We start from the raw sequence: 21935 nt of genomic DNA, 5'->3' as shown, positions 1-21935 counted from the left end.
GTCTTGAACTTCTGACCTCAGGTGATCCGCCCGCCTCAGCCTCCCAAAGTGCTGGGATTACAGACATGAGCCACCATGTCTGGCCAAGCTTAGTAGTTTTGTTGGTTGAATTTCCCCAAACTCTTTGGATCAAGGGCAAAAAAAAAAATGAATCTTCATGAGAAGGACTAACTAGATATCTACCAAAATAAGCTTTTTACAAACTCTCGTTCTTATGGAAATAACGGGTTCTTAAGAGTTTCTCATAGTTGGGGTTTCTATAAGAAAGCACCACATACAGAGTGGCTTATAAACAACAGACATTGATTTCTCACCGTTCTGGAGGCTGGAAGTCAAAGATCAGGGTGCCAGCATCGTCTGATACTTGTGAGGGCCCCATTCTCAGTCGCATACTGCCAACTTCTTGTTGTATCCTCACACGGTGAAAGAGGGCAAGAGAGCTCTCTGGGGTCCCAAATTCCAGTGATTAGGGCTCCATCCTCATGACCTAATCACCTCCCAAAGGCACCTCCTCCTAATACCATCACGTTGGGAGTTAGGATTTCAATATATGAATTTTGCCAAGGACACAAGCATTCAATTCATTGCAGGTTCTTTGAAAATAATTTAAATTTTGCTTTTTAAAAGTATCTTATGTGTGTATTTATAACAAAGGGAACCTGGCATCAATGTGATCATAATGCTCTTATATAATTTTATTGTGTGACCTAAACTTTACCCACTCTTATACTGAGTTTTCTTTTGTTCAGTAAAGAAAGTGAATTGAATCCAAATGCCCACATTTATGGCCAGCGGAAGTATGTTAGTTAAGTCAGCCGTCTGATATCAAGTTGTGAGAACAGTAGGTACTTCATCTAAAGAATAGTGGTTTCTGCCAAATTCATTTGATTCCTGTTCACAAATTTGAACCAAATTTACAGGCTTTGTCTAGGTTCACATTTAATTTCCATAATTAAATTCCAGAATATATTAGTTTACCCCGCAGACTCAGTATAACAATATAAATCCATCCAGAAAGGAAGACTACTTTGTGTACAGTGTGAATTATATATTTTTTTCTTTCTTTCTTTCTTTTCTTTTCTTTTCTTTGCTTTGCTTTGCTTTCCTTTTCTTTTTTAAGATGGGGTCTCACTATGTTGCCCAGATTGGTCTCAAACTCCTGGCCTCAAGTGATCCATCCACCTCAGCCTCCCAAGTACCCGAGATTACAGGCATGAGCCATCACACCCAGATCAGTGTGAATTATATTTTATAGGCTTATTACCTGCCTGATATATGAGGCTATTCCCATTTCAAATATTTATAAAATTTGAATGAAGATTATATAATCGAATTATCCTTGAATATATGAAAGGGTTATAATCTGCATGCATTTGTGAATGAACCCAATGTAAGTAATAATAAGTAAGTAATGTTTTTATTGATTATATCTTTTTAGGGTTGGATTGAGATTGTTGGATGTGCTGATCGTTCCTGTTATGACCTCTCCTGTCATGCACGAGCCACCAAAGTCCCACTTGTAGCTGAGAAACCTCTGAAAGAACCCATATCCTTTCTGGTCACTCCAAAAACTCAGGATTCACATGTGAACATCTTGCTAATGAATAAGTCCAAGTCTTTACCTTGTTCTATGGATAAACGGAGATGTTTTAGACACCGTAGTAACACTTGTTTAAACCTATTATTTTACCTATCCCTTTGTTCCTTTCCTATTCTCTGTACTTGTAGTCTGAAGTGTGCCCACTCAATGTTTGGCCTTTAAAAGAAGCATATTTAGAAAAATGCTCTGAATATGTTTCAGAGCGTTAATAGTTTTTCTCAGCTGTTTCCAAAATGCACTTCACACCTGCACCTACCTACATGCTCTTTAAATAAAGGGTACCTGGTGAAAGCTTTTTCCATTAAAAGATGAGTGCCATTTGATAGTAGATGAAATAATAATTTAGCTCACTTGGTCTGAAAATCAGCAAAATAGAAATTTTGTTTTTTTACTAGGCATTGAATTTATGAGCTGATTTCTTAGGGGTAGGTCAGTGACAGGAAATAGATCTTGTTTTAAAAATTTTAGAAATAAATTCTTATCAGAAGTTCTTATGCTATGGGTTGGGTCATTGCTGATTAGATAACATCTCTTTTTTCTCACTGTAACTGGAAAAGTTTCTATTGATGGTGTTAATTTTCGGTGAGATTTGTCTGAATGATTTTGTGGACAGGTGTTTCATCTTGCCTTAAAATCAGAATAAACAGGATCTGGAGAACTGATAGAGAGCTGGGGTGGTTTTAAGTTGATAATTGATTGTTCTCAGGCTCATTTTCTGAAATACTGAGGCAGTGCTGTAGTTTTGGATTCCTTGACTACTTCATACAAAACAGTCAATGTTGTTCAGTTTGAACCCAATAAGGGAGCAATTGGTAAGGCGTATAAGAAGGATGCAAAACTGGTGATGGAGTATCTTGCCATTTGTGATGAGTGCTACATTACAGAAATGGAGATGCTGCTGAATGAGAAAGGGTAAGATATCAGATGTTTACTCTTCCATGGGCTCCAGTCAGTTGTGTCATCTGCCAGGTTCTGAAAGTTAGGGTGAGATTAACTTCTTAAGATATTTTGCAGGTAAGTGCTGTATCTTGGCTGCATTTGAAGGACTGTCTTTGCTGAGATTTTGGCATTATAGCCTGAAAAAAGATTTGAAATAGAATATAAAGACTTTTTTTTTTCCTAGTAACTGTCTTAAACAAAGAGACTTGTCCAGCCAGGCCAAGGAAGGGTTAGAAACTACATCTACTATCTCTCAGGTCACTTCTCTCTCCTTTTTGGAGGTTTAGAATACTCTGTAATTGTTTAAGCGTGAATATAAACAATAGAGAAGGCCAGGCACAGTGGCTCACGGCTGTAATCCCAGCACTTTGGGAGGCTGAGGTGGGCGGATCATGAGATCAACAGATCGAGACCATCCTGGCTAACACAGTGAAACCCCGTCTCTACTAAAAATACAAAAAAATTATCCTGGCATGGTGGCGGGCGCCTGTAGTCCCAGCTACTCAGGAAGCTGAGGCAGGAGAATGGCATGAACCTGGGAGGCGGAGCTTGCAGTGAGCCACCATCGCGCCACTGCACTCCAGCCTGGGCAACAGAGTGAGACTCCGTCTCAGAAAAAAAAACAAAAAAAAATAGAGAAAGGCCTTTAACGGAAGACAACAAAATCCAGCACTGAACAATGTAAAACTTACAATATCCAGCAAACAATAAAAATTATTATATATATGAAAAAGCAGGAAAGTGAGGAGTAAAGTCAGTCGAAAGAAACACCCAGAAAAAATAAACATGATGCAGTAAATACATAAGGATGTTAAAGCACTTATTATAAATATGCTTCATGTACTCAAGGGTGTAAAGGAAAACATGAACATGTGAGGTGAGAAATGGAAAAATATATGTGTAATATGGATATAAACACATGTTTTTATATATATAAACAACATGAAACATTTAGAGGCAATATCTCAAATGAAAATGTCACTGGATGGGATTAACAGTAGATTAAACATTACAGAAGAAAGGTCATTGAACTTAAAGACATAGCAACTCTCCAAAATGAAGCATAGAAAAAAATGAGACTGGGAAAAAAATGTCCAGTGCGATAATATCAGGCAGTCTAATGCATGTGTAATTGAGAGTCCTAGAGAGGGTGTATAGAAAAAATATTATACAGTAGCTGGAAAATTTCCAAATTTGATGAAAACGGTAAAACTACAGATTCAAGAAGCTTAGCCCCAAGCAGGATAAACACAAAGATGACTACATGAAGACCCATGAGAATCAAATAGCTATAAACCAGGGATGAAGAGAAGAACCTTTAAAGCAGCTAGTGGGGAAAAAGACTCATTACATAAAAGCAAACGAAGATAAGAATGATTAGAATTCATACCAAACCTACGCAGATCACAATATAATGGAATGAAATCTTTTAAAGTGCTTGAAGACAAAATTCCTACACCCAGCAAAAATATCTTTCAAAAGTGAAGAGGAAGTACTTTAAGACCAAGCTTATCCAACCTGCGGCCCGCAGGCTGCATGTGGCCCAGGATGGCTTTTGATGCTGCCCAACACAAATTCATAAACTTTGAAAAAACATTATGAGGTTTTTTTGCAATTTTTTTTTCTTAGCTCATCAGCTGTCATTAGTGTTAGTGTATTTTATGTGCAGTCCAAGACAGTTCTTCTAGTGTGGCCCAGGGAAGCCCAAAGATTGAACACCTCTGTTTTAGACAATCCAGGGCTCTGAAAGTGCATTGCCAGCAGACCTCCACTATGAGAATTTAAGGCACTTCTTCAGGCAGAAGTATGAAAGTTTAGATGTACCCAGAGGATTTGAGAGATCTAGAAATGATAAATATGTGGGTAAATAGAAATGGCATTTTCTCTCTCATCTCTTAATTTCTTTAAAAGATAATGGAGTATTTAAAGTAAAAATAATAATATGGGATTTATAACGTGGAAGTAAAATGTATGCTATCAATAGCACAAAGGGTGGGAGCAAAGAATTGGGAATATACTCTTGTGAGGTGTATACATTATATGTGAAATGGTGTAATATTACTTGAAGATAAACTATGATAAGTTAAAAAATGGATAGAGTGAACTCTAGAGCAATCACCTGGAAAAAAAACCACAAAAAAACCAAGGGGTGTAACTAATAAACCAGTAGTGGAGATAAAGTAGAATAAGAAAAAATATTCCACAAGAAGATGGGAAAAGAGGAAAAGGAACAAAGAACAGATGGGACAAAGGTGAACTCTTGCAAGTTGAAGATATCTGTTTCAGAAAAATTTAAAAACATTTCTGGTCTTCCACAATTAACATCTATTTATACTAAAACAATATCAAATCCCATTAAAATGGACTAAATTATATTACTAGTTAAATAACATTATCCATAAACACAGTTTGCTTTATTAATTATTCTCAAATAATGGCTGTCTCCTTGTCAATTGCAACTCTTTTTTTTTTTTGAGATGGTGTCTCACTCTGTCACCCAGGCTGGAGTGCAGTGGTGTGATCTCAGCTCACTGCAACCTCCGCTTCCCAGCTTCAAGCAATTCTCTTGCCTCAGCCTCCCGAGTAGCTGGGACTCGTGCACCACCACGCCTAGCCAATTTTTTGTATTTTTAGTAGAGACGGGGTTTCACCATGTTGACCAGACTGGTCTTGAACTTCTGACCTAAGGTGATCCACCTGCCTTGGCCTCCCAAAGTGCTGGGATTACAGGTGTGAGCCACCACGCCTGACCCAATTGCAACTCTTTTATAGCTGTTAACTATGATACACTTAGACGGTGCTCACAGAGAGGATGCATATGACACTGTGTTTGTAATGGAACCTTTAATGCATGCACACACAGACTTCAGAGAGAATAGTAAAAACGGAAGAATTTAGTGAACACCAGTCAGATGAGGCGTGAGATTATCACAGGTGGAAACTAGCAAAATACAGTTGTAACATATGCCAACTATCCAGCTTCTGAGACAACCACATGAGGGCTCTCTATCCTAGCACTGAATTGCTTGGGAGGCAAGAGAAATCCAAATTGATATTCAAAATGTGAGGAAATAACTCCTAAGCTGAAATACAGGTATTACATGAAGCTCTTTATAAAGATGAATTCTTATAACCTGAAACGAAATGGGCATATCTCAGGACACAAATACATGGCAGCCATGATTTTGAGGGGGATGATGTTTTATATTGCCATATGAAACAGAAACATTAAACTTCTTTTAAACTGATCTTCATCAACACAAATGTCAAAAAATAGTGTGGGTATTGGATTGTAAGATTACTTCTGTTAGATGGCATGCTGGTTCGTTTGTACATTTGTTGGGACTGTAATGAGAACCCTTGTGTTTTTACCAGCAGGCCAATTTCTGACAAAGTTGTTATTATTCTAAAACTGAATTTTCAAAAAGTTGTTTTTGGTTTTACCTTGATCTCAAAACCAAAGGAATTTGTCATTAAGTCACTTGTGGAATTTTATAAAACTAGTCAAACTTTGGTGTATCTCCTCAGAGTACTTTTTGGAGCCATTGTTAGACTAATACTTAATTGGTGTTTCTTATGAAATAATTTAAATTTGACATCACTTATTATATCTGGAGAGTTGATCAAGTTATAAAAATAAAAAACAATTTAGCAATCTACAAAATTCCTTTAAATTAAGGCACGGGGTGCCTGTTTGAACTAATACAAAATGTGTTTTGTTTCTTTGTAGGGAATTCACAATCGAAACTGAAGGGAAAACATTTCAGTTAACAAAAGACATGGTTAATGTGAAGAGATTCCAGAAAACACTATATGGTAAATTTGTAAAAATAATAAACAAAAAGTCACTGCTCCTTAAAGCTTTTGTTGTTGTTTGAGACAGGGTCTCGCTCTGTCACTGAGGCTGGAGTGCAGTGGCACAACCTCTGCCTCCTGGGAACAAGCGTTCCTCCCTCCTGTCTCAGCCTCCCAGTTAGCTGGGACTACAGGTGCACGCTACCATATCCAACTAATTTTTGTATTTTTTGTAGAGATGAGGTTTTTGCCATGTTGCCCAAGCTGATCTTAAACTCCTAGGCTCAAGCAGTCCACCCGCCTTCGCGTCCCAAAGTGCTGGGATTACAGGCATGAGCGACCATGCCTGGCCCTCATTCCCTGTCTTCTTTGGCAAAATAACTTGTTAAAAAGTCATTTAGGGGCCAGGTGCAGTGGCTCACGCCTGTAATCCCAGCACTTTGGGAGGCCAAGGTGGGTAGATCACGAGGTCAGGAGTTCGAGACCAGCCTGGCCAACATGGTGAAACTCCGTCTCTACTAAAAATACAAAAATTAGCTAGGCATGGAGGCACGTACCTGTAATCCCAGCTACTCGGGAGGCTGAGGCAGGAGAATCCCTTGAACCAGGGAGGCGGAGGTTGCGGTGAGCCGAGATCATGCCATTGCAGTCCAGCCTGGGCGACGGTGCAAGACTCCGTCTCAAAAAAAAAAAAAAAGTAATTTAGACCAGTGATGTTTCATGCTTTTTTAAAAGTTAAGAAGATGATTTTTTTGTAGAACAAATTCTGTGAATTAGGCAATGAGTAATTTGGAGCATGTATGAAGGATGCTGAAGTTTATTTGTGGCTGAATTGAAATTCCTGGAAACAGAGTAGTAGTGGGTGTTTGAGAAGCGACTGCCAGTGGAGAGAGTGAGCATAGCTTTCCTTTTGTTCTTGGCTTGGCTTGTAGCCAGGCTTCAGTGAGCAGTGGTAGGAGTAAGCAGGGGCTTCTCCATCACGCTCTGGGGCTTTATAGCCATGATCCTGGCAGCTGGTTCAGAGCTGCACATCACCGTTACTCAGATACCACAGAAGGATGGGGGGGACATGCCTTGATCATGTTTCTAAAGTATTACTGTTTATCACAGACAAACAGGCTCTCTTTTCCCCTACATGTGTGAGTTTTTGGTACCAATGATCTCATTTCCCAAAAAACATAAACTCTCCAAGGTTATGACCAGTTATCTTAGACCTGGACATTGCTTAGCAGTGCTTCTTCCTTTCCACATAATAAGTAATAATTATCAGTGTATTTCCTGTGTATACCACGGGTGTTGTCTTACCCACAGGAAGAGCTGTGAGCCCCTGTAAGATGTCTTTGATGGAGTGCTGTTCTTTGAGCAAACTCTCCCCTAAGGGCGTCCTGACCCCAGAACCTTGGTGATACAATGCCAGTAATTTGGTTCTGAACAAGTTCTTATCAAGATAACAAGCTAAAACGTTAAACAAACACAAACCATGTAATACTTTTTTGTATGTAGGAATCGTTTTTGTGAATTTTGCCAGCTGTGTTAGATTTTAAATTCTAGCAAAATCTTATTAAAAGCCTTAGATTTTTTATGCTTTCTGGGTAGCTGAGGCAGGTAATAGAGACAAAGTGTAGCTGCTGCTATTCATAGTTTGCCAACTGGTGAAGGAATATTCTGGTAACTCAGGTTTCATTTTTACACAGTATAAACAGAATTTGGTGAAAGATTTTTTCACTCCAACTTTCTCTTCAAAGGCGTGTTTCCCATCAGCAAATAGTTTTTAGGTATATTCTAGTTTCTTTGTTCTGATACGCAGAGATAAAAATCCATCTAGAATAGAGATATTTTTAGTGCTAAGAATTTTTTCTTTTCTTTTTTCTTTTCTTCTTTTTTTTTTTTTTTTCTTTGAGACAAAGTTTCGCCCTTATCTTCCAGGCTGGAGTGCAATGGCGTGATCCTGGCTCACTGCAACCTCTGCCTCCTGGGTTCAAGCGATTCTCCTGCCTCAGCCTCCTGCGTAGCTGGGATTACAGGCACCTGCCACCACACCCAGCTAATTTTTGTATTTTTAGTAGAGACAGGGTTTCACCATGTTGGCCAGGCTGGTCTCGAACTCCTGACCTCAGATGATCCACCCACCTCAGCCCCCCAAAATGCTGGGATTACAGGTGTGAGCCACCGCAGCCGGAGAATTGTTCAGAGAGAATCTGAAATGCATTATGTGGTATTTGAGAGAAAGTTAATTGAATTTCTATCTCTTTTGCAGTGGAAGAAGTTGTTCCGAATGTAATTGAACCCTCCTTCGGCCTGGGTAGGATCATGTATACGGTATTTGAACATACATTCCATGTACGAGAAGGAGATGAACAGAGAACAGTAAGTTGTCGTGTACAGTATGCTGTTGTTATAGTGTCAGAAAATAAAAATTTTCTGAATTACATCGTGAAGTACATTAATAAGACTCTAGAATGATCAATTAGTTATTACTATAATCTAGTGCTATTAACACTCATCTTTGCTTAAGTATGTATAGACAAACCAGCTTCCTGTGTTATCTTATTTGAGCTTTAGGTTATTGTAGAAGCTATTGTTTTAGTTGCCTGGTGCTCTCTATTCTTAGACTGAACCTATTTACTTTGGGGAACAATCTGTATTATGTCAATGGAAGGAATGGTACTTTCTGGATATGCTGTGTTTCAGAAAATTGGGAAGGGTGAGATGACTCATAGAATTTAGCCAGACCACTAAGCTGTACCTATACTCTGGTAAAGTATCAAAGGGAACCCTCTCAAACTGCATAAAATTGTCTGGGGTACTTTTGGGGTAAAGATGTGAATTCCTAGGTTCTACTCCAGAGATGCTGATTCACTAGGTCTGAGACCCAGGGATCTGGGTGTTTTTTTTGAAAAATAAAAATCCTGGGTTATTTCACTGTGAAAACTTGACAGATCATAAATGGGATAATAGTTATCTGGGGTATAGCCTTTCCTAGCATTCAAGTATTGCTGAAGATAGAAGTTTATAAGAAGTCTTCATTAGCTCCCACAAATTTTCTTTTGGGTCTGATGCTTCTGAATCACTGCTGCTCGCCTTCTTCCTCTTTATCTCCTTGCCTTACTTCACCATTTTTACCTCACCTCTGCCTGCAGAAGTTACACTCCTGGGCAGATTACTAGGAAAGCCAACCAGAAGAATGGCTAGAAAGGAGAGGTTGTATATGTCAAGTTAATTGAAAGAAACAGTGTCATCCACTTGGCCATTCTAAAGCTTGAGTGTACGTAATGTTAGACATCAACCCTGTGGTTCTTTCTAGGACATTTAACCTTGAAGAATGAACTAGTGAGTTCTTGGCACCAGTACTTTAGTCTGACACACTATTGTAGTACATAGCTAATAAAGCTAGTATGGTACTCTGCCCTAAAGTTGCATCTTCATTTCTCAACCTTGAAGGAGCAGCCCTATTCATTCAACAGATTGTAAGAACCTGGGCTAGGCCCCAGGTGCGCAAACATAAGGCCTGGTTCTTTTTGAGAAATGATGACAAACATAACTGCATGTGTTCTTTTTAGATGTCAAGTCTGCTTCAAGCTTTGTCTGCTTATTTTTCTAATAAAAAGGTTTTAGAAAATCTTTTAGCTGTTCCTTTGAATCTAACAATATTAATATAACTAGAGCTTTAATAGAAATTTCATAAGGGCTAAACAAGAATAAATTAGTCACAGTGTTTTATGAATTGCATGAATTCCCATCATGAAGAGAAATTTGATTAGGCTGTGGGAAGCCAAAAATGTTTCTTAAATTATTAGCACCTAGTTCCTCAATCCATTTGCCTATAAATTTGGTATAAAAACATTGCTAGTGAAATTTTAAAAATTATTTTTCTATAAAGGCAGGTCCCTATTACTCTCTTATATGAAATAGAAATATCTCAAGATGGAGGAAGGGAATAGAATTCTGAACCTTCTGTGATGTGAGCAGCCATATTGGTGGAATACAGGCCTGCCTTAGAGTGGGATATTCATTGCTTGGCAACAAAGGTTAATTGAACTTTGGGTGAGAGGCTAAAGTGGAACCTGTGTCATTCATTATTTTTATGGGACAGATTTATTCTGTGTTTTGCCGTCAAGTGAACCTTTTGTACAAGTATTAAGAACTGCCTTCAGTTCCCATTTCCAACCTAAAGTGGTAAATTGGTTTGCCTTCCACAGAATATTTTTATTTTCGCCTTTTTTTTTTTTTTTTTTTTTGGTTTCGCTTTGTTGCTCAGCTGGAGTGCAGTGGCACAATCTCAGCTGACTACAGCCTCAAACTTCTGGGCTCAAGCAATCCTCCTTCTTCAGCCTCCCAAGTAGCTGGGACCACAGGTGTGCCTCACAATGCCCAGCTAATTTTTTAGTTTTTGTAGAGATGGGGTCTTGCCATGTTGCCCTGGCTGGTCTTGAATTCCTGGGCGTAAGCAATTCTTCTGCTTCAGCCTCCCAAAGTGCTGGGATTACAGGCATGAGCCACTGTGCCTAGCCTTATTTTTGCTTTCTTTGATTTCTGAGTTACTCAGAAACTATTTCAGGACAGTTTAAGAAGACTGTACTTTTTGGTGTAGGTATATGGAACATCTTTTTTTGTTTTGTACTATTTCTTTTGGACATACGTTTGTGAGCTGATTAAACTTTTCTGTTTCACTTGGTCACTAAGGTTCATAGGTTTCTCTCTTAAAAGACAGAATGGGCTTTGGTTTGGGTCACTGCCACTTGTTTGAATATTTAGGTAGTCTCCACAGGAAGTCTTTTATGTGGAACCAAAAAATTACCATCTTTTATATACAGTAGCTTTCAGAATGCTTTCACATTATTTGACTTTTTTAGTAACGGGCTTGTGAAGCAAGCAGAGCAGGTGGTAGAGACCTGCTTTTTAGCTGGAGAAACTAAGGTTCAGAAAGAGTTCATGAGTTGGCCTAAATTCGGAGCTGAAACCGGGTGTTTCTGATGCTGGTTCTGCTTCTCTTTTGCCATACTGCTTTTCATGTCATGTTTTCTGGCATTTTGGTAATGACATTATGCTTGAACACTTGCTGAATATTAACCTCTTTTGGTTTGGGATATTAGGATTTAGATATTTACAAATTAACATATTTGGATTTTTTTCTTTTTAAACCATCCAGTTCTTCAGTTTTCCTGCTGTAGTCGCTCCATTCAAATGTTCCGTCCTCCCACTGAGCCAAAACCAGGAGTTCATGCCATTTGTCAAGGAATTATGTAAGCAAATTCAATTGGGTAAACTCCATGGGAACACCATCAAGGAGACTGAATTTTAGGAAATGTATCGTTTATTTCAATAAAAATATAGATTGAATAAAAAATATAAATGATTTTATAAACAGTACATGATTTTAGCCTGTACTCTTATTTCTAAGAGAGAGGATATGCTTGCTCAGATGTTTTATTCTGGCATTTGAGTGAGTCAAGGTAGGACCCAAGAGTCAGATTTAAAAATTACTTACTTCTCATACTGACCTTGGTGCTCAGTTCATCGAGGGAACCTGAGTGGAGTGTAGCAACCATAGTGGATCTATAGCCACAGAATCCACAGCCCTGAAAGGAATCCTGGTGGTCATCTGGCACATCCCACTTATTTCAGAGTTGGGAAATGGGGAGAGTCCATTGACCTGCTTAGAGCCATAAAAGTAGAGGTGGTGGAGTCAGGACTCACCTTCTGGCCTTGGCTCTTGGTCCCGTATTTGTTCCCCCTATAGCTATATCAGATGGAGGTATGAGTGAAGATTTGGATTCCCGCAAGGGCTTTATTAAACTTTAGGGATATTTCTTTCTCTCGCAACTCAACTTGTTGCTTTCTTGTCTTGGTCCCTTTTGTAAGTCTCCTGGGCTTGTAAGACAGTAGTTAGATAATACTGGGCTTAACTCCATTGTTTTATTTTTAATTTACTTTGTTTATTTTGGATAGCGGAAGCCCTGACCAGGCACGGAGTGTCTCACAAAGTAGACGATTCCTCTGGGTCAATTGGAAGGCGCTATGCCAGGACTGATGAGATTGGCGTGGCTTTTGGTGTCACCATTGACTTTGACACAGTGAACAAGACCCCCCACACTGCAACTCTGAGGGACCGTGACTCAATGCGGCAGATAAGAGCAGAGGTATCTGGCCTTCTCTTTGGCATTTTTAGCCTTAGAAATGTGTACTGCTTCTTACTGATTTGTGTTGGATTTTGATGTGTTTATGCTCCCTTTCCTTTTTTTTTCTTTTTGATTTTAATGAACGGCTTGTATCAGACAGAGCCCAGATTCTCAAGTCCCCCTGGTTTAATTATGAAAATATGCATTAGCACTTCTCTAATATTTTATAAACATTTGTGTTGCTCCGGGCTCATTCTCCAGCAGTTTGCTTTTATACTTGTTTGTTTATTGGGCAATAGAAATATGATCCTAAGAATTTGTTGCCATAGTTTTATTGGTAGGCTTTTGAGGGGTTAGGCATTTTAATCTTTTATTTTTATAGACACGTATACATGTGTATGTATAAGCTTTTCCATGTTCATATATTCAAAACAGTGAATCATGATTCAGTAATTTTGGTCAATAGGAAGGCAGTAATGGAGATGGTAGAAGCACAGAAGGGGAAGGATGTGTGGTAAGGGAAAGGAAAGAGTAGCTGCTTTAATTGACATCTGCCTGCCTAATTTATCACCTTTGGGCACATACTTCAAGTGCTTGTTCCGTGCTTAGCTTGATACAGATAGTAATAGGGAAAACAGAAGCAAAAAACTGCTTTTTTTCTGAAGGAGTTTATAGTCTAATCCAGAAGTCGTGAATTTCTAGCTTGACTTTTTAGAGACCATCTGGCTACTCTGGAGCTGTGTCCCCATCTGGGTGTGGTTCTCAAAAGTGTGGTCCCTAGACCAGCAGCATCAGTATCCCCTGGAAATGTATGAGATAAGCAAAACCTCCACCCCAGACCTACTACATCATAAACTGGGGGTGGAGAGCAGAGGGGGCAGGCAGAACTTCTTTAGTTTTAGCAAGACCTCCAGATGATCCTGGCGTGCACTCAAGTTTGAGAACCATTGCTGTGTGGCAGCCAGTGTTTGGTTTTGGCTGAGGAACAGTAGCCTTGGTCAGAGCTCTCCAGTTTGCCAGTCTTATATAACTCCCTCACACGAGTTACTTGGCTGAATCCTGTTTGTTCTAATAGTTAAATTTAATACACACGAAGTAACTTTAAGGGACATGGAGATTTAGAAAAGTTAGGAAAGGCTTGGTGGCAGAATTGAGTTGTCTGGGGGACCTGGTGGGCGTTGTGGGCTAGAAGAAGAGCATGAACCCATTCCCGGCATGACATTGTTTGGCTCTGTATAAGGTTTCCTGAGTTCAGGATGAATCTTATTCTTAAAAATCTGAACAAGTTGGTTGATACTTGGCTTCTCTTTCCTTGTCTGTAGGTCTCTGAGCTGCCCAGCATAGTCCGAGACCTGGCCAACGGCAACATCACGTGGGCCGATGTGGAGGCCAGGTATCCTCTGTTTGAAGGCCAAGAGACTGGTAAAAAAGAGACAATCGAGGAGTGAGGACAATTTTGACAACTCTTGACCACTTGCGCTAATAAAAAAAAACAAACAAACAACTCTTATGTCCACTTTACAAAAGAAAACAGCATTGTGATTACTCCCAGGGACCGTATTTTATCTTCAGTGGCTGCCTGATTTTACCCCCACAATTAAAGTTGAAGGAATCCTGAACAAACTTGTGATCTATTTGCTCGTGTTTTTACATTTTCAGCAAGGCTGTGTCTCCCATGTTTGGGTAGACATGCTCATGGCTTAATGTTAAACACAGTTAACACTTTTTAAAAAATTAACAGCTTTATTGGGGTATAATTTACATACCATAAAAATAGCCTGTTTTAAGTGTACAGTTCAATGATGTTTAGTATGTTTACAGAGTTGTGCAACCACCACCACAAACCAATTTTAAACATTTTCATCACTCCAGAATAAGTCTCATGCTCATTTACGTCACTCCCATTCTAACCTCAGCCCAGGCAACCATTCCTCTACTTTCTATTGATTTACCTTTTCTATTTATCTTTTTCTGAGAAAATGATGCATTGCGCAGGTACTGTGACAGCAGTCTCCAAGCAGGTGAAATGACTTCTGGGAAAGCCTGAGGCGAGGATGGGGTGGCAGGAGTGGTGCAGTGGAGGAGGAAGTGTGCTGGAGTGGTGCTTTAGGGCTGCTAACCCCACTGTTTGCAGATTCTCCAGGAGGGGAGGGCCTTGACAGATTTGCCTTCTATCTTAAGGCATGCTTGCACTCGGCTCTGCTGGTAGCCTGGAAATCATTAAGCTCCTGATGCTAGGGGAACCCATCTGTCTCGTCTGATTTAGCAGTTCCTGACCATTGCAGTGTCTTGATTCTAGCCTAGTAGTTTTTGGCTCAGGTTTTAAGATACTTTACTTCTTTTATGTTTTTGTATAGAAAACTCAGAAGACTATGGTTATTTGTAAGGGAAAAATTCCAGGTTGTGTGAATTTGAGCAGCTGTTTATTTGCAGAGCTATGACCTTATCTAGTGTGCCCACTTCTTCCCCCGCAGTATTGGATAGAGGAGTGTTGATCTCCAGTGTGCCCTTTTGTCTCTGGTATGAAGAGCAATTGAAGTTGTGATTTCTTAGATATAAAGTAGGAATCTCCCAGGGATTTCCCTCATTTGTATCTCATCTCCGATGGTGCCTACTGCAGTGCTGTACATACTAGGTCTTCAATAAATAGTCTTTGGATGAGTCTTGAATTTTTGAACAGCCTTCTTTTTTGAACAAACCTCTTTGGGAGGAAAGCCTTATACTGAAGCATGCTTCTCTTCTGTCTCTGCTTTTATGAGCATTCATTATTAAATTAGAAGGAGCTAGATTTTAAATAAACTGAGTTTTCATTTTCTAGGGGTTTCTCTCACTTCGAATTCCATATAATATAGCTTGTAACTGGGCATATGTTCTAGTAGCTTTACATTGGCAGGGGGCTGCCCTAACTTTGAATTTATTTGCTTCCTTTTACGGCAGGTACCTCCATAGTCAAACAGTCACCACAGCCTCAAACATTGGTTTAAGCTCATTAATAGGGAAAGATACATTAAATACATAGTGAGATTTACCTATCAGGTTGGTGCCAAAATAGTTGCGGTTTTTGCCATTAAAAGTAATGACAGGCTGGGCGCGGTGGCTCACGCCTGTAATCCCAGCACTTTGGGAGGCCAAGGCAGGTGGATCATCTGAGGTCAGGAGTTCGAGACCAGCCTGGCCAACACGATGAAACCCCGTCTACTAAAAATACAAAAATCAGCCAGGTGTGGTGGCACCTTCCTGTACTCCCAGCTACATGGGAGGCTGAGGCAGGAGAATCTCTTGAACCTGGGAGGCGGAGTTTGCGGTCAGCTGAGATTGTGCCACTGCACTCCAGTCTGGGCACAGAGCGAGACTCCATCTCAAAAAAATAATAATAAATAAATAATGACAAAAACCATAATTACTTTTGCACCAACCTAATACTTTGGATCAGAAAGGGATTGGAACCAAACCTCTCTTCCCTTTTCATTGGCAAATACATTTGTCATGAGGTAGAGGCTGGATATTGAATCTGCAAGGCCTCTTTTGTTCCTTCCCCTGGATAGCAATGTGTGATTTCTCCTGGATCACCTGCTCTAAAGCAGGACTCTAAAGTGACTGATACCTGAGTGAAGGAGACAGGCTGGCAGCAGAGCTCTCTGGTTCTGTCTGTACCATGTTTGCTTGATTTTAAGCACAAGCAGTTGAAGTGCTGTTTTCTAAATGAAGAGACTCTTTACACACAAGTTTGCGTATGCATACGCACACACCTCTTCTGTTCAAGCCCAGTGTGTATTTAAAGCATGGGTCTTTCTGGCTTAATGCTCTTTGAGGCCTTTTGTATTATTTATATACCTGTATGTACCGGACTGTGGGCTAAACAAGAGCGAGACGAATAGCATTGTATCTCAGAGAAGTTACTCCTGTTTATTACCTCTCCCAAAAATAATGATGGGGGAAGGTCAGATTCTAACTAATTTCCATGAACTGTTATGTAAGAACACAGGAATTAGGTTTTTAATACTTAGGTTGGAATTTGGGGCATTCAGTCAAATGCAATGTGGAGTTACTTCTAGAGAGGTTATCTGTGCCTGGCTTCTGCAGGACTCCACCACCTTAATATTGCCCAACAGCTCATAATAGCAAAATAGTGAATATAGATGGTTTTACAGAAAAGGAATTCATCACCAAGTCTAAAGAACATGGAAATGATCTTACTATTTTCATGAGCTGGTACTAAAGATGTCAGATGTCTCAAGTTCTTTGTGATAAGAACTTGCAAAATCATTTTTTTCATTATAAGTCATGAAGTAGATTCATTCTAGACCTTTATTTACTACTCCCTTAACCAGTGTAATTGCAGGGTAATGGCAGCAACTGTCTTAGTCAGTGGAGTCTATTCCTTGAGAGGGCTGGATGCCCTAGAGATAAATCCAAATTATCTCTGGTTATAGTTGCCCTGAAATGAACCTTCTTTCTCAAAGGAAAACTATTATCTGTATCTCTTGGGCTGGGCTAGGATGGAGAGGCTTTGAGAGCATTGCTTGCACTGGCATCTTTGCTGATAGTCTGACAATGTTTAAGGCAGGTGTTTGTGGCATTTGGCCATTGTTCCTTATCATTGCTTATATCGAGAGGCTTTGAGAGCATTGCTCACACCAGCATCTTTGCTGATAGTCTGGCAATGTTTAAGGCAGGTGTTTGTGGCATTTGGCCAACACCAAAGTGAAATTTAATTGAAGATTCAGTAAGTATAAGTGGATGACTAATTTTGCTGTGCCTCAACGTTCGCCTGTTGTTGCCTGTTCAATAATTCTTGGTTATTGAGCTGCCTCTAGCAGTAATTGTGTTAAGGCTGTGTGGATATCTAGAGGAATGTCTCCTCTAGAAATTGGGATGTGATTTGGGAGTATCAACAGGGGTTGCTTGAGAGGTGCGGCCTGCAGCTTCGCCCTCCTGGCTAAGAGCCCCTTCACTCTTGCTGGCGACATGCCCCCCTCTTGCTGGATGGGCTATCTTCCTTGCGTGTTGAAGGACACACCTTTGAAAATCTGTTGCCTCAGTAAAAGATGTTGGAGCAGTAGTTCTCAACCCTGGCTGCACATTAAAGTAACTTGAGCTTTAAAAAAAACTCATGTCTGGGCTCCTCCTTAAACCAATTTAATGAGTTGAGGGTGGGAGCTGGGCATCACTATGTTAAGTCTCTTAGGAGAAGCACCACTACCACTGTTGCACCTTGTGAACTTTCTGGCCGTGTGAAAGGCTGGACCATTGCTCTCTCAAAAGAGGTTTCCTCTGAGAATGTGAATGTGTAGGACATTGTATCCAGTGAGACAATTAGAGAAGTAGATGTGAGAGTGGGGAAGTGAGCAGTAGGATTTCTGTTTTCCCAGGGAATTTTAGGGAACCTTATTCTTGCTGCATGAGCGTAGTGGTGCCAAAGAGCAGAGGGGTGCTGTGAGCTCTGGGCCAGAAATAAAGTAGGCTGGCTTCTTGTCCTGACTCTTCTAGTGTCTGAACCTAATGATAGTTTCAGGAACTTGAGGCTGGGAAGAGAGAGCCCTTCTCTCTTTGGGAGCCAGAGCTCTCTGTGCTTTTTTTAATGTGTAAGACTTAGTGCACAAGTGAGCCTGCATAGAATTTGCCAGCCTCTGCCTGCATTTGTCGGGTCTTAAAACTCAATCACCAATAATTAGCACAAAAGCAGTTATGCTAACTAAAATAATTTAGGCAACTTGAAACCTTTTTTGGCTCATCAAAACTCACTGTTCCTGCATCTAAGTGTGAACTAATTGACAGAGATTAAGTACAATAAAATTGTGGGAAAGAAAAAACCCACTGGCAAGCTTTAGAAAGTCTTTATTAATGTTTTTTTAAAAAACTTGAGCCCAGATTTTCCATTTTTTTGTCCAGCCTGTCAAGTCCACCTGCACTCTATATCAGAATCGGGCCACTTCTCACTACCTTCGTGGCCACCAGCTTGGGGCAAGCCACCATCATCACCCATCTGGTTTATTGCAAAAGACTTGTCTGAACTCTCTGTTCGTGCCCTTGCCCCTTCATCAGCAGTTTTCCACCTGGCACCAGAGTGATTGCATTGGTCCTCAAAACTCAGTGGCCTTTCCTGTCCTGTCCTGTCCTTTTTCCTCTCCTTTTTCCTTTCCCCTTTCCTTTCCTTCTCTTTCTCTCTTTTTCTTTCAGATGGAGTCTTGCTCTGTCGCCCAGGCTGGTGTGCAATGCCGCGATCTCAGCTCACTGCAACCTCCGTCTCCCAGGTTCAAGCGATTCTCCTGCCTCAACCTCCCGAGTAGCTGGGATTACAGGTGCCTGCCACTGTGCCTGGCTAATGTTTGTGTTTTTAGTAGAGATGGGGTTTCACCATGTTGGCCAGGCTGGTCTTGAACTCCTGACCTCAGGTGATCCACCACCTCGGCCTCCCAAAGTGCTGTGATTACAGGTATGAGCCACCTCGCTGGTCCAGCTTTTCTTGTCCTGCAAGAATAACGTAGATCTACACCCACCCCCATGCCAACCACCCCCATGCTGACCCTTTCCCAGTGGCCCAGCATGCCCAGGGCAGGACCTTGGTACTCAGTGATATTCTGTCTGCCTGCAATGCTTCCTCCAAAGATAGGGTTCCCACAACCACTCCCTCATCTCGGGACGTCATTCAGCAGTCGCCTCAGTGAGGCCTTGCTTAGCTGCTTCATCTGAAGTTTCAATGTGCGCCACATCCCCCCCACAACCCCCACATTCAGACACATCCCTTTCATATCGCCTTCCTTGTTTTCTTTTTCCTCTTGAGGAAAATATTTTTGGTCTCCCCATTAGAATGTAAGTTCCGCGAGGACAAGGATTTGGGTCTGTTTTGTTCTTGGCTGTATCCTCATTGCCTAGGGAAGTGCCTAGCACTTAGTAAGTCCTCAGTGAATATATGAATGACTTAATGAACGAATGAATCTTTCCCTGCAGGGCAGCTCTACATTTCTGTATTTTGGTATAAAAATTGGCTTAGTTAGAAATGGCTACTCTCACACACAACTCACCCGTTGGCTCAAGCCCCATGTCTGTACTCTGCAAAAGGCCTGCAGCCACTGAATGGTTGGGCAGGAAGGCAGGTTTCCAAACTTAATAGAGTGGTGCCCTTTTTGAAGGAAACAAGACATCAAAAGCCTCTGTAGTACACCAGGAGTCCCCATTTTGCGAAACTTTAGCTAATGTATATTTACCCTAAGACCATCTTCCATTTGACACAGAAAAAGAGGTAACTGGTAAGCATTTTTAAAGATTATCACTAAAATAAAAGTAAATTTAAAAATCTTTATAACACTGGTGGACTCTGAGAAGAGGTTCCAGGCAGAGAAACTAAGACTTCAAGGTCTTTTAGGGACAAGAGTTCCTAGGCTGGTCAAGGCACCCTGAAAGGAACAGTATCACTGGGTAACTGGTATTGGCATTTTGGGGTTGGACCAGATGTGGCCCTGCCTTCGAGCCCTTTATGACCTGACCTCACATACAGTGGGGGTGGCCACGGAGGAGGCTTGGCCCTGGGCCTAGAAAGGTGACGTCGCCCCATGCGGTGGTGAGGTGGGTCCTATGGGACACACGGCGAGTGAAGGGCCTTGTAAGCACTCCTGCAGCCTGTTCACACATGGGTCCATACCTCCCAAGATGTGTTTCAGGGGGCCTGGGTTGGGGCATCTAAAACACAGCCAGGCCTGAGCACCACCAACTTAGGGAATTCTTGCTAGCTAAATTAGAGCATTTTAATTTTATCTTGATGTTAGGGGTTTATAAACTTGGATCTGTAGTTCCTTCAAGGATTTCTGTAGAGGTGTCATGCTCTATTTATACCCATCTGTGTTTTTCTAGGGGAATGGATCTATCCCATCTCCAAGGGGTCAGCTGCCCAAATGAAATCCAGGTCTGATTGCAGGTCATGGGGGCCTCTTTCCAGATGGAGCTCCTTTATGGGGAAACCCACCAGCATGGTCACCTCATTTCTTCAGATGCTAAGACCTTCACATTCAAGTCTGCAATGAAGGGGGAGGGGGGTGGCCCAGAATCTTTCAAGCTGAAGGATGAGATGGATCTGGAGACACCAGGCTGGGGTGTTAATTTGCTTAGGAATTGGAGGCCTCCATAGAGCACATGTGGAAAGTCCCTGAATGGCCAGAGGGAATATGGATTCCCTTGTAATTGCAGGTACAGCATTTGGGCCGAGCAGGAAGCACAGGGAAAAGAGGTGGCTGCATGATCACTCATGGGCCCCCCACTGGCCTTCCCCAGAGAACACCGGACTAGAACTGGGGTTGAAGGAAGAAATGATGAGTCTTAGAATTTCTCCACCTTCCTGGGTGGAAGGGCCTCTGTGGGGATTCGTGATGCTGGATTGTTTATCATGGTTGGGCCTTAGAAAGCTAGAGGGGGCCTTACTTGACGCTCTACAGAGCTAATTCAGAAGCACAATTAATTACTTCGTCGTATTCACAGCAGAAGCTGAAGGACAGTTTTTTTCTGGAACTGGAATCATTAGCTCCTACTTGCCCCTGCTCAATCATTTGTCCACCAAGCAGACACTGAGATGGAACTCAGGACGTCACCTCAGAAAATCCCTTCTACTCAGGTTCTCCTTCCAAAGTGCAGTAGCTGACGTTCAGAATTTCCTATGGATCTGGCTTTCATCATTCATTTATCCAAGTAGCATCTGTGGCCCCTGCTGTGTACGCAGACAAATGTGGGGTTTAAGTAGGGTGATCATATAATTTATTGTCCAGACCAAGACTCGTGAGATTGAAAGGTATGCTATTAATTACATGAGGTCACAGGAATCATCCTGGACTATCGGGGGCAAACCATGTCTTGTCCCAGCTTAGGGAACTGCTGAAGGGCAGCCTGCGTCCAATGCCAGTGGGAAGTCGAGAACCATTGAGGCCTGGAGCCCCTTGAGGTGAGGTTAATCTGGAGACAGCTGCAGGAGAGTCTGCAGGGTGTGATGGAGGCCCTCCCGCTCCCATCTGCTGTCACTCATGTGAAGTAGAGAAGAGGTGATGCCCTCTGTCTGGGACTGGCCTCTGGGCTCTGGTAAAGGTAGGGTATGGAGCCACAGACAGATTTCTCCCGCTGTGCAAAGCCAGTAGATCTCTGGGACTTCTTTATGCCTTCGGTCATTCTTGTGGGTTAACCAGCTCTGGGTGGAACAAATAGGAAAGGCTGGTTTATTTAATGAATGTTTCTAGGGTTTCTCCTGACTGCAGAACTCTTGCTGTGGGCCTAAGAAACAGCACATGCCCCCTGGAATGACCAGCCCAGCAGTGGAGTCTGCGGAGACTGCTGAAGGAACCCCTAGAGGGGACACTTCTGACTAATGGATAGGTTTTGCCGGGTGATGGTTCTGTGACGAGGGAGGCCTGCTACAGCGCTGTGTGGGAGGGCCTTGAGGCCTAAACAAAGAAATCCCTAAGAGGAAAATCTGGCAGAAGCTCAGCCAACAGGGCAGTGAT

At 41.5% G+C, this 21935-nt stretch overlaps 1 protein-coding gene across 2 annotated transcripts in view; it reads left to right on the top strand.

Moving 5' to 3' along the window:
• Positions 1-13984, top strand: part of GARS1 (glycyl-tRNA synthetase 1) — a 38515-nt gene extending 24531 nt beyond the window's left edge. Inside the window, exons 11-17 of one of the 2 annotated variants that reach the window (XM_058445991.1) lie at positions 1439-1547; positions 2368-2512; positions 6270-6355; positions 8592-8701; positions 11484-11577; positions 12284-12474; positions 13776-13984. In XM_058445991.1, coding sequence (XP_058301974.1) covers positions 1439-1547; positions 2368-2512; positions 6270-6355; positions 8592-8701; positions 11484-11577; positions 12284-12474; positions 13776-13901 — 861 coding nt within the window. In that variant the 3' untranslated portion in view covers positions 13902-13984. Of the gene's footprint in view, positions 1-1438; positions 1552-2367; positions 2513-6269; positions 6356-8591; positions 8702-11483; positions 11578-12283; positions 12475-13775 lie in introns of both variants that reach the window. The other variant, XM_058445985.1, reaches the window with a different exon arrangement.
• The last annotated feature ends 7951 nt before the right edge of the window (positions 13985-21935 follow it).

This window comes from Hylobates moloch, unplaced genomic scaffold (genome assembly GCF_009828535.3).
Source record: "Hylobates moloch isolate HMO894 unplaced genomic scaffold, HMol_V3 SCAFFOLD_1, whole genome shotgun sequence".
Classification (NCBI taxonomy): Eukaryota; Metazoa; Chordata; class Mammalia; order Primates; family Hylobatidae; genus Hylobates; species Hylobates moloch.
This window is presented reverse-complemented; position numbering and strand designations above follow the sequence as displayed.